A 12,709-nucleotide genomic window follows, 5' to 3' on the forward strand; every position below is an offset into this window, starting at 1 on the left:
GAATGTGTTGTGCTTCTATTTTAATGCCATTAGCATGACAAAATAGAGCCCTGAAGAGGCCAAAAGTTGTGCATTGCTCTTAGCTGTGATAATTCTTCCAAGTAGAATCTTAAGGTGTAAATAAGGAATATGCCAAAGATACGTGAACAAATTACACTGATTTAAGCGGTGGGGCTCTCCTGCTAACAAGATAAAGTGGTCAGGCCACTTTCCCCTCTTAAAATGTTACTGGAAACTAGTGAAATGCTTTGAACCGTCTGGATGTTTTCAATGGGCTCTGTTCTACTGGTTCATGAATGCCTTTTTTTTTCCCCCTCCCAAGATAATACAACTACTTGGTTTTTTAAAAAATCTTCTTTCCTATGCACGATTAAAAATGTGATAAATCAGGTTTTTGGCTCTGAATAACAATGGCTTGATTTAGATTTCCTAGTAAATCTATTCAAAAGTGAAACAAAGGCTGCCTTTGGAGGATACCTTACACTTCACCTGGACCAGGCACGTAAGGGCAATTCAGATAAAAATCTTGTTAGGAACTCGACAAAAAAAAAAAAAAAAAGAGGATTTTCTCTTTTCCCTGGTTCAGGCTTTATTTAAACTCTTTGTTCAAAAAAAAATGAACAGAGTGATAGTCGGATTCTAATTTACAGATATAGTTTAGACGTCTAATATTAAATTAGATCACACAAGAAAACCATTTACACATAAAGGTTAAAAGCAATACTTAAACTTTTAAAAACTTTATATTACATAAAGCCAAAATGAAACTAAATACATGTTAGCCAACTTCATTCACAAACATTAGTCAAAATATATACATTTCAAAAGAAACACAAAAGCTATAATTGAGGAAGGTTCTTTTCTCTAAAATGTGTTTTATCATAAATTGCAAATGAATTGCAGATGATCTAAAAAATAAGCTAATTAGGGAGGGAACTCCAAAACACATTTAAATGGATCGAGTCGGTGGAGAAATGCTAGCTGACAACAAGAGACATCTGTCAAAACAATTCTGTGGGTATTTTTTCAGTTTTGCTAAATAATAAATATATAATTACCACTCAGACAAAAAAGTCTGATTTAATCTTAGATAAAATTGCGACTGTGAAATAGTCCCGCAATTTTTTAAAGTTAACTTTGACATTAGCTCAAAATGCTTTAGAGTCTAAAATCGACTCAGATTTAGGGCAACGCAAATAACACATTCTCAGACTCAATGTTTGCACGGACATGTACACATTTACAATCTGAGGGTGGACGCAGCCGTAAGGGAAAATAGGAACAGGGCCTTTGCATTTTGTGTAAACTGTGTCAGAATCCAAGGGAGTGGACTCCCAGGTGATTTCTAGCTGTTGTTTTTTTTTATTTAAGGGAGAGAATCCAATTGACAACTTTTCATCTCACACATATTTCTTGTTTGCGTTCCTGGCTCTTGAGAGACAGAGAGAGAGAGAGAGAGAGAGAGCTCTTGCTCTGATTTGCATATGGCGTGATAAACAAAAGAAACCGCGATCATCTCACACACAAAAGGCCAGATTCGAGCAGGTCACTGGTCACGAATGGATCCGGTCTAGGGGTTCTGCTTGAGAGAACAGAGATTTGCAAAGTTCAAATGGTACAAATAAGGAGCAAGGCTGCTCAGAGCCATCCCGCTCCGAGAAACTAATGACACAGATCAGCTTTTCCCTTGTGCAGCCATGCCAGACCTAGCACTGAATCAGAGTGCATGCAACATATAGACCAAGGGTGGGGGGGCGGGAGGGAATAAGGGAAAGATAATGAGAAAAAAAAATGAAACCGACAAGAAACTTCCAACGAACGCCACTGGAGAGCCCAACACGTCACAGAGTTACTCCTCCACCTCTGTGGGCCAAAACGCAACAGGTTCCCAAGTGCAACACAGACACCAACTGCTGCTGCCGGATACAACTGCCCTCTGTAAAGCTGGCTGCCGGAGTGCGGGTCTGAAATGGTCCTGTGAATTCACACGCACACTCGCCCGCGCCCTCGCGCGCTCGGCCACTCGCGCCCCGACTGGCATCTCTGCCTCTCTGCCTGGCACCTATACATCTTATGTACAAACAAACCGGGGCCCCCGTCGCGGGAGGGCGCGAGGGGTGGCCGCAGAGCTCGTACCTATTACACAAATGTACAAGTGCGCGCACCGGTCCTCGTAAGGCGGCCCCGCGGGGTCATAGCGCGGCGGCGTAGGCCGCGGGGTAGGGGTCCAGCTGAGGCTTGCCCATGCCCGGCAGCAGGATGTAGGCGAGCGGCGGCTGCAGCCCGGGGCTGGGCCAGGCGCTGCAGTTGCACGGGATCATGTAGCCCGGGTTGCCCGGGCTGGGGTGCGAGTGCGTGTGCCCCCCGGCGGCCGCCGCAGCCGCTGCAGCCGCGGCCGCCGCTCCGTGGAAGGCGCCCGCGCTGGCGGAGGGGTATCCCAGGGACGACGCGTACGGGAGGCCGGACGACGACGAGGAGATCTCTGCCATCTTGGAGCCCAGGTCGAGCAGGGAGTAGGGGCTGCCCGCGGCGGCGGCGGCGGCGGCGGCGGCCGCGGCAGCCGCCGACTGCGGGAAGAAGACGCGAGCGGCGGCGGCGGCGGCGGCGGCGGCCGCCTTCTCCGGGTTGGCGAGCAGCGACTCCGGCACCAGGCCGCCGCCGGCGCCCGCGTGCAGCCCCGCGCCCGCCTTGAGCGCCGGGTGCTCGGCGTCGGCCACGCCGCCCAGGCCGTAGGGCACCGGGAAAGCAAACTTGTCCTTCTTGAGCAGCGTCTTGGGTTTGCGCCTCGGCCGGTACTTGTAGTCCGGGTGCTCTTTCATGTGCATGGCGCGCAGGCGCTTCGCCTCGTCGATGAACGGCCGCTTCTCCGACTCCGTGAGCAGCTTCCACTCGGCGCCCAGGCGCTTGCTGATCTCCGAGTTGTGCATCTTGGGGTTTTCCTGGGCCATCTTGCGCCGCTGAGCCCGCGACCACACCATGAACGCGTTCATGGGCCGCTTGACGTGGTCCACCGGCTTGGACATGCTCTCGCCGTGCCGCGGCTGCAGTCCGCCGCCGCCGCCACCGCCACCCGGGCCGTCGCCCTCGGCCCGGAGGAAATCAATGTTGGCTGCCCGCGGGGACACGTTCGGCCCGCCGGCGCTCGCCGCGCCCTACTTCGCACCCTGGTGGGGTCGCTCCCGCCGGGGAGGAGGGGGCCGGGGGACCAGCCCAGGGCCGCGCCGCGCCTCGGGCTGCGTTAATCTCTCTGGCCGAGCGCTCGGGAAAACCCTCTCCGGTGCACGATAACTTTTAGGCGGTGTCCCCACCCCACGGTGGCAGTTTGCTCTTTGCTTTCTTTTTGTCCTTCCTCGCTGGTGGCTTTTCCTCGCGAACTCCCCGCAGGTAGCCGCTGCCTGTCAGAGCTGTCCCCCTCCTCGGTGTTTTTTCACTTAAACGCACAGCAGCCCGGCAAGGTGCGTCGCAGAGGCTCCGTCAAGTTGAACCGAGGAGCCCGCCTCCGCGTGCTGCCAAGTGCCAAAGGGGGCTCTCCGCGGCTGCAGTGTTTGGGTTCTCCTCGGTGACTTTCTCATTTGACAGTAGCAGATGGGGGTGGGGGAGGAGGAGTGGAGACGGCCCAGGAGGAGGAAGAGGAGGGGGAGGTGGAGGAGGGTCCGGGCGCACCAAGGGAAAACAGCGCGTAGCAATGGATATCAACACAAATGCGGTAGCACCAGCCGGTCTTCCTGACTCGGGGCAGGGCGCGCGGATGGGAACCCCCCCCAATCGACTGCCGGTTTCGGAAGGGGGGAGCTGTCCGCGCCCGCCAGCACCTGCCTCACCGGCCTTCCTCTTAGACTGCGGGTCGGAGACGAAGGTAAGATGAGGCTTGATCAGGGTTGGGGTCGCCGGGCCTCAGAGGAAATCCTCCCGACTAGCCGAGGCGCCGGCTCCCGGGCCATGCCGGCTCCCCTCGCTCCGAGCCCCTCCAGACGCACCGGCCGACTGGGGATCCCGGGGCGCTCAGAGTGTGGAAGGCGGCGCTGCCTCGGCGCGGCGGGCCTGGCACCGGCTGCGTCCCCACCTGGCTCCTCTCGGCCGCCGCCCGGCACTTGCAACTAACTTTGCCCAAGTTTCCTGCGCCGGCGCGCTGGCCTTGCTGCGTGCGCCCGCGTGTGCGCCGAGCCGGGGGCCCCTCTCTCCTGGGTTCTCCGCGCGGAACCGAGCAGGCGCGGAGGCGGAGGTGCTGGAGGAGGGGATTTAAGGAAACCGCGACGTCACCTCAGTTCGCAGGTCCGCGCTGGGGCTGTTCCCGCTTCCCCGGTTTCCGCAGCACGGTGGGCCCTTTCCCCGGTTCAGGCCGCCACTCCACCGCTGCTCCAGAGGAGGCGGGAGCCCAGTGCACAGGCTCAGCTGACAGTCGCTACCTGTGTGTGTACGCGCCCGGAGCCGGCGCTGGGTGTGCATGTCCAGTCTCGGCGAGTGTGTGTATATCTGGGGGCACGCGGAGGAGGTGGAGCCCAGGTCTCCAGGAGGGAGGAGGGACCAGAGGAACCTCCTCCTGCTCCCACACTCCCAAGACCTCGAATTAAACCGGATCCCCTCCCCCTCAGTACTGCTCCTCCCACCTCTTTTCACTAGGGAGCAGGTTTAGGCGAGTGGAGAGCCCGGATCGCGCCACGGAGTCTGCACCCTGTTTGGCATTGACGACCTCGGAGTCATCCAGGCTACCCTGGCCGGCCAGCGCAGCACTAGTCACGGCCCTGGGGTCCTCTGCCCAGTGGAAGAAGGAGCGCGTTCTAAAATACGTTGGAGAGCTTTTCTATCAAGAAAGCGCTCATTTTCCTTGGATGTTCAGATGTTACTCTCAACAGATGCCTCGTGCATTTTCTTGCCCCGGTGATGTTCGCAGTCAGAGGTAGTGATGTTAAAAATAACCGAGGGGGGACTGGGCATGCCCTTGGCAACCCAGTCGAAAAGGAGCTAGCCCAGGCCGAGAGAAGGCATCCTTGGGCGACGTTCCAGCTCTTTAACACTCCTGGGTGTTTTGTTTTGCTTTTTTCTATTCTGGTCGTCAGAGCCATCTCGAAGCCGATCTCTTTAAGGTACAGTTAACTTAGAGTATCTCACTTACACGCAGAGAGAGAGGGTGAAGGTGTTCAGAATGAAAAAGAAATACGAAATGTTTCTGTAAGAGAAAAAAAAGTAAAACATACCCCATGACAACATACTGGAATATTTCTGTGTTTTTAAAGCATAATTTTCTTTAGTAAGAGCAGTGTTTTTTTCTTTGTAACTGACACAATACAAACATCAACCAGCATGGTTTTGTTTGCATGTCTGTCTCGCTTCTTGGGATGCTGCAGCATACTGAACACACGATCCGTCTGGAAGTTCTGTTCACAAGTAGGCCTGCCCTTCAGGGAGAACTTGCTTGCCTTCTTTCTTTGGCAGTTTGGATGTGACCTCGCTGTGTGCGAGTGGAGGAAGGAAGTTCTGTCAGTGGTTAACTCTTCACGCCTTCCCTTGCGGTACCTGTGCGACTCACACACAGACACACACAGACCCAAAGCATTGGTTGAAGTGATGGACTTAGATGGACACGGTTTCTTGAAGAGGTAGGCCTGTTTTATTGCTCGTTTTCATAAATAGGATGGTGACTGCTGCTGTCATTGTGGTTGCTGTGAAGACAGAGAAGTGTGAATCTGCAGTGACATGTGTAGGAGCCTGTGTTTTCCTTCAGCTATCACATTTACTGATGTTTACTTTGTATCCATTATGGCCCTTGTATTGCTGCAACAACTGGACTGATTTCTCTAGGACCGTGTTCCTGTACAGGCTCTGGAAAGACACTGTCATTCACAGACTTTGGGTGGAGCGACATTAAAGCCCTGGCAGATGTAGTCACACGGGCTAGAGTATTAAATACACTGCTTTGTGCTGATAAACTACATAATTACTATCTCTGTGCTTTTAACCTACTAACTTGTCTAATAGTTTTGAGACAAAAAAATGCGATCCACTCTCCTACAGAGAACTTAGGCATGGGCATGTGAGATACGAAACACTGTCATTCACTAAACTTTGTGAATGAAGTTGGGTCTAATCATAACAATTATTTGGATGTATACAAAAGGATAAGGATTGAGAAAAGCTGTTTTATGTTGGTTGGTTTAACTGTAATATACCCCTTTCACTTTTAAATTAAAAATCAATTGCAATAAATTATTAACATGGAAAGAAATATTTGTATGTGAGATTGAAATGTATGCTTATCTGTACAATATTGAATAAAAAAAAATAAAATACATCTGCTTCCTCAGTGGTTTTTAAGTTGTGCGGTATCGCCTGTTTAGTGGTATGAAATAAACGTGATTTGAAAGTTCTCAAGTCCAAGGGTGTTAACCTGTGCAGAAACGAAGGTGCTTTTCATGCCTAAAAAGACAATGGCCATTGACGTGCTTATTGCCTGTTCACCAAATAAAACTGCATGCATTTCAACATAGGAGCGATTTGGTTTTTTCATTTCAGTTTTTGGGGGATCCATACGCTTGGCCCAAACCCTGGCCAGCTAAAGCAAGACCCTCACGACAAGCCGTGTGTGAAAGGAAGGAAGGTGGCTCTTGCTCCCCGCAAGGCATCACACCTCCTGCCTGAGTCTCGTGGAGCTTTCCACAAAGTCACTTTCCATGCCTCCTCTGTCTTATGTACCAAAATATATTCCCACAGATTTTATGTCTGCCTTGATAGAATATTGTATTTTTGTTCCTGTGCATTTTTGACCTAACGGTGGAAAATGCCAAGATACAGAAACGAGAATGGTCTGTGTGAGTGAATAGTAAGGGAACTAAGTTGAAATAGAATTCTAAGTTGGTGGGGCTTTTCCGCGTCGACTCCGGATTGCGTGCGCCCACAGAGAGTGCGCCTCGGTCAGCAGAGTGCGTGTGGGCTCTGCGGCTTCCGTGTGGTCACAGCAACACACCTGTGCTCACAAATACACCTAACCAGAAACTCACACAGACAGGCGTCCTCAGAAAACGTCTTCGAGTCTGCGTGAATTCAGTTCCTTCTTTTCCCCCTTCTGTCCGACCCAGTCAATGGTCTCTTTTTCAATTCTAAAGCTTTCACTAGGAGGCAGCAATGAGGTGGTTGGGGAATTAAAAAAAAAAAAACAAAAAACCTTGGCAACACTGGACTGTCTGGCTTGCTTTCTCTTTCTCTTTTATAAGGGAGGAGAGAGTATTTGGGCCCCGAAGGAAGGCGAATGAGGGATAAGGGATCAGAGCGAATGAAATCACTGTCCTCCAACCTTCCCACGGTCACTCAATGGGTTTTCACACAGATGGCTCACCATCATATTTTTGTGGAACCGTGGAGCGGGGAGAGCACGGGGGCGTGACTGGGCAGTAAAGGTGAAGTCCTCAAAGAGCAGAGGCCAATTCCTCGCTCCTGGAACACTGAGAGCAGGCACCTGGAGTTAGAGAGCTTCGTCGAGGTCGCCAGCCAAGGCAATGGAAGGATGCATAAGCTTTCATATCCGCATGGAGAGGAGATACAGCCTGCTTGTCTGTAGTTCTTTGGTGAAGAAGGTGACGAGCCAACTGTGACACAAGCCAACCCTAGGCTGTTGTCACAGTTCTCTGGTCTTGCTCCTCCAGCTCCCTAGCTCTACTCTCATCAGCCCCACTCCCAGCAGCCCCCCCAAAGGGGGGAAATCCCAAACCGTGGTCCACATGAAGCTGGAGAGGAAGAGGTGAGTCAGATGGTCATGGCAGGGGCGAACCGCTGCACATGTGGCCCTGCGCCACTAAATTTCCGTCTTTTGGGGATTTCTGTCCCTTTGTTTTTGCCATTCCGGCCATGCCTGGGAACTAAGAATGTACAGATCAATTGTGGAGACAACTTTTCACATTCCTTTTCCAGCGTGCTCACACGGGCTACCATTGTCAACAGGAGCTTTACCTGGATGGCAGAGCAAGAAAAACAAAATAAAAAAAGTTACCTCTCGCCCTTCACTTCCCCTGACAGACACCTAAGGGATAAAAGACAACACCAATAATCCAAGACAGACAACTGCACAAAGCACTGACTTCAGATCCCAAGAACCCCGTAAAAGCAATGGAGAGATTCACTTCTCCTGGGGTGAGTGCCTTTTTTCAGTGGAAGGACGCTGGCTGTGACACACGCTGAAAGGAATGAGGAAGGTTGGACCGTCACCGTACCGTGGGGCCCCTGCAGTGTTCCAGCAGGGTGGTAAACAAACCTGTTTCTGGCTGTGCAGAGTCCGTCTGTCTGGCTGTCCTCCCTCCCAGCTTCCAGAAGGTCCTGCCCTGGCGCTTTTCCCTCTCACATACAGCTTGCTATCGAAGGGAGCCTCGGCTTTGGGGCTCCTTTGCTGAGCAGGTTGATTGTTTCAGAGCCAACAGTCGAGTTCTTAAGATACCCTATCTTTTACATACATCATCTTATCTAATTCTCAGGCAAACTCCAGGAGAGTCACCTCCTTTTGCTATCGGGGAAAGGAGCCTTAGCGCAGATGAATTAGGAACTTGCCCGAAGTCACGCCAGCAGAAGGGGAAGGAGTGGGATGAGAACTGACTTGACATTCTGGTCAGTGTCCACTCTGAGTCCTTGTGGAAGTCGCCCAGCCTTCCAGGACTCCCTCGGGGCCCAATGGCAGTCTCTGGAATAAGGCGATCTGAACCCCCGCCCCCCACCCCCATCACCGGTTTGGTGGTCATCAGCACAGATTGGGTCTCAGCGGCAACCCACTATCCCTAGGCTGTGGGCCTCCCCACTGCAAACACTGAACAATCGCAGCCCCGAATGATCCCAACTCCTCCCCTTCTGCGATAGCCCAGGGCTGTTGCACAAGGAAATCCCATGACAATGACATCTAATCTCAGTCCTTCTGTGCCCCCAGCCCTCATTGTCCTCCCCACCCTCTCTCTGTCCCCCTTCCCTTCCCTCCTTCATTCCTTTCTTTCTACCTTTCTCTTGGAAACTACAAGGGCGCAAAACTGATTTAACCACAAATTCCAATTCCTGATGCGCTCTTCTAAGTGCTCCGACAATGGCCTCTTTATTGATGGAATACTATTGCAAGTACCTGTGAAGCTACCACCCAAAATAAAACCTGCTGGTAAACCTATGTCAAACCAAGTGATATCCCCAGTAAACTGTATGCGTACTGGCCTCCCCCAACCCAGTGTGATCATTTGTTTCCTTGATTTTTTATATATATATATAGCCATATAGCTTTGTTTATCTCTCTGTACTCTTCAACACTATGTTTCTATTTTAAGTTACAAAAAAGCTTTGTATACAATCTGTACTAATGAGATAGTTCATTTACTTGCATTGTTTGGACTCAATAGCACTGCACGTCACCGAGTTGATTCATCTTAGCTGCCCTTGAATAGTCAACGGTGTGCGTACTGCACTAGGTATTCGCTTATGCTCTCCCGCCTCCGGTTTTTAACCAGGTGTGCTGGCTGCTGTGGGAATTCTTTCTCAGGTTTCCCGCTGTACACATGCCAGAGATCTTACAGGCAAAATCAAAAATGGGAAAGTCATCTAGTGTTGCCCCCCTTTTCTAAGTGTTTTCTCTTGTGTTGCTGTTTGGTTTCGAGTTTTCTCCAGGCATTCAGAGAGGAGTTTTTTAATATGCTATCCCAAGTTTATGATTATTGCCCGTGGGAGGGTTGGTCTTTATGGGAGCTATTGCTCCATTACCAGAATCCATCTGAAATTGATTTCTGGGTAAAGTATGAGGCTTGATTACTTTATATATGGATACTCAGTTTTCTAGAACCATTAATTGAAAAGACTGCCTATTTATACTGCTCATTTCTGCCACCTTTGCCATATGATGGAGTTGGTTTCTGAGCCATTTTGCTTCATATTTTTCAATTTTTGTACTAATAATGCACTATCCTAATTCTGACGGAACAAGTCTTCTCATCTTTTCATTCAAAAGTGTCTTGGCTACTCTTGGCCTTTGCATTTCCATATACATTTTAAAACAAATTTTCAGGTTCCAAATATTGTTTATTTAATTTTTTTGACTTCAAACATTATCAAATTTTTATTTTATTTTTTTAAGATTTTTAAAAAGATTTTATTTATTTATTTTTAGAGAGGGAAGGGAGGGAGAAAGAGAGAGAGAGAAACATCAATGTGCGGTTGCTAGGGGCCGTGGCCTGCAAACCAGGCATGTGCCCTGACTGGGAATCGAACCTGCGACACTTTGGTTCGCAGCCCGCGCTCAATCCACTGAGCTGTGCCAGCCAGGGCTTCACGTTTTTATTTTAAAAAGATAATTCTGATGATAATATAGAGAATATTTTATTTAATTTTTCATTTTAATTGACATATAGTGGACATGTGACATTATATTAGATCCAGGTGTATAACATTGTATGATATTTCTGTACATCATGAAATGATCCAGTAAGTCTAGTTAACATCTGTCACCACACACAGTTACAAAATGTTTTCTTGGGATGAGAACTTTCTAAAGATTTCCTAAAATCCAAATATTTTTTAAAAAACCATTTAAAATAAGATTGCTATGAAGCTATAGATTGATATCAGGAGAATTGACATTTTTACCATTTTAATACTTCTAACCCATGAGCCTAGCATCCGTTCATTAATTCTGCTGTTCTTTAGGTTCTCTGCATAATATCTTATAGTTTTCTGGTAGAAATCTTAATCATTTATTATTCTTTGGTTTTCAAAACTATTTTGATACTATAATACATAGCATATTTTAAAGATGACATCTTTTTTAAAGAGAGTATCTTTTAAATAATTTTATTTTGTTTGCTGCTGGCATATACAAATACAATTGATTTTTCTACATTAACTTGGTAAGTGGCAACCTTACAAAACCATTTTTAACTCAATTAACTTATTTGTAGCTTTTTAACAATGTTCTACATACAAAAGTATATCACCTGTGAATACTGAGAGCTTTCTTCCTTTCTAATTGTTATATTGCATTTCTTTTCTTGCCTTACTGGACCGTCTAGACTCTTCAGTTCACTGTTGAACAGAAATTGTAACAGTGGACATTGTTTCTTGTCTTTTTCCTGACCGATGTATGGCATCGTTGGGGGAGGGTCATGGTGCTCTTTGCAGGGCTTGGGGCTTTTCACGATCTAGCTCAGCCCCGGTCCCAGTGCCACTCAATGACACACCTCGACACATGTCCCTGGAATTCTGCGTGGCTGTGCTTCTCTTAGTTTAGACAGAGAGTCGGCCACCCAAGTCACCCAGCCTTCATCTCTGCAACCAGAATCTGCCTGGGGGGGGTGGTCTGTGGGCTCTGCCCACGGGAGGAAAAGCTCCATTGCACAAATTCCTCCACTTCCATTCCTTTATGCAAAGGATTTTTTTTCCCCAAATGTAGCTGCTCACCATGTATTTGGTTCTCATGTTAGACTATTGCCCTGACCTGTTTTACACAGCTGCATCAGGAACCAGAGCCTCTGTCCATGTCCGCACCACTAGAGGCTAGGGAGTGGGGCCAGTTTTCCCCTAGTTCCTTACACCACCTACGGGCAGGGAGGCTGCTTGGTCCAGGCTCTGCGCTTGATGCGCTGAGGACAAGCCCAGCCCCCTGATCCCTCCACAGGGTCCTAAGTGAGGATGTCTGCTTTGCCCAGCAGCATAATGTTCCTTCCCTTGCTCCAGAGGCCAGGTAAAATGGCCTAGCAGCAAGGACACGCCACGATTCCTTCTAATTTTTGTGGCTCGGATGTCATAAGAGGACACCTGGCAGGACTCCAGACGCGTTCAAGAGAGGTGGTCGACCTGAGAGCAACCGGCCTCCTCGTTCGGGCTGCGTGAGAAGCTGACTCCGGACCTCGGTGGACTCATCACCCTCCGGTATTTGGAGAGCCGCATTGCATTTTAATGCTTTGTTTGTGCACTAAAGTGTTTCTGTACACCAGCTTCCTATCTGACGTGTCCTTTTGTTCACTATCAGCCTCCAATTCCACATTCCAGGCAGTTGTCAGGAGCGGCCAGACCCCATGGCACGCAGGGGCGGAACTGTCGTGCCGCCTTTCAGTGGGCTTCTGCAGCGGTGCGCTTCTGCAGCGGTGCGCTTCTGCAGCGGTGCGCTTCTGCAGCGGTGTTCGACGTCGATGTGCATGCCGTGTCCACTCGCGGACAAAGCCCCCTGCATGACAAAAATGTGTCTTTATTTGTTTTCTTGTGGCCAAGGGAGGATTTCATTGTGGTGCAGGGCTTGTTTATGCATAAAATTCTGCCTTTGCAATGAGAGCGCAGGGCAGTGAGGGTCGAGTCTGGCAACAGTTGGACAAGGGAATATCCTGGGGTTGGTTCACTGACAGCAATTTGGAGTTGCTTCTTCTGTGAACACACCCCCAAAAGGCCGAGCTGACCACTCTTTGCCATGTGGTTCTCCATACCCTGGACCAACTGTTACTCCAGCGCCAGCACCTCTGGGTTGCAAGTATTCACTGATTGTTTCCTTACTTAATTTAACTGTAGCTTCCTCCAGGCAGAGACCATACCATACTGATATCTCTGTTTCTGCTCCAAGCCAGGCTACTGGCATCGAATGGACATTCAATAAATTGTTGAAGGAATGAATCAGCCACATGCTGTGACTCTGTGTGAGCACAGCCCAGGAGAGGTGGAAGATTTAACGGCTTGATCCAGATACAGGATTAATAAGCTACTCTTAATTAATTTA

General features: G+C 49.4%; 1 protein-coding gene across 1 annotated transcript; it reads right to left on the bottom strand.

Annotated features, from left to right (window-relative positions):
- Nucleotides 1-564: 564 nt before the first annotated feature.
- On the bottom strand, nt 565-4,534 carry SOX21 (SRY-box transcription factor 21). The gene has a single exon (XM_045839257.1). The coding sequence runs from the start codon at nt 3,021-3,023 to the stop codon at nt 2,193-2,195; it is 831 nt and encodes a 276-aa protein (XP_045695213.1). The 5' UTR covers nt 3,024-4,534; the 3' UTR covers nt 565-2,192.
- Nucleotides 4,535-12,709: the final 8,175 nt, after the last annotated feature.

This window comes from Phyllostomus hastatus, unplaced genomic scaffold, assembly GCF_019186645.2.
Source record: "Phyllostomus hastatus isolate PE091 unplaced genomic scaffold, TTU_PhHast_1.1 phas_contig_29, whole genome shotgun sequence".
Lineage (NCBI taxonomy): Eukaryota > Metazoa > Chordata > Mammalia > Chiroptera > Phyllostomidae > Phyllostomus > Phyllostomus hastatus.

Coding starts and splice junctions, on each gene's coding strand:
- SOX21 (XM_045839257.1), bottom strand. CDS start 3,023: ATGTCCAAGCCGGTGGACCACGTCAAGCGGCCCATGAACGCGTTCATG.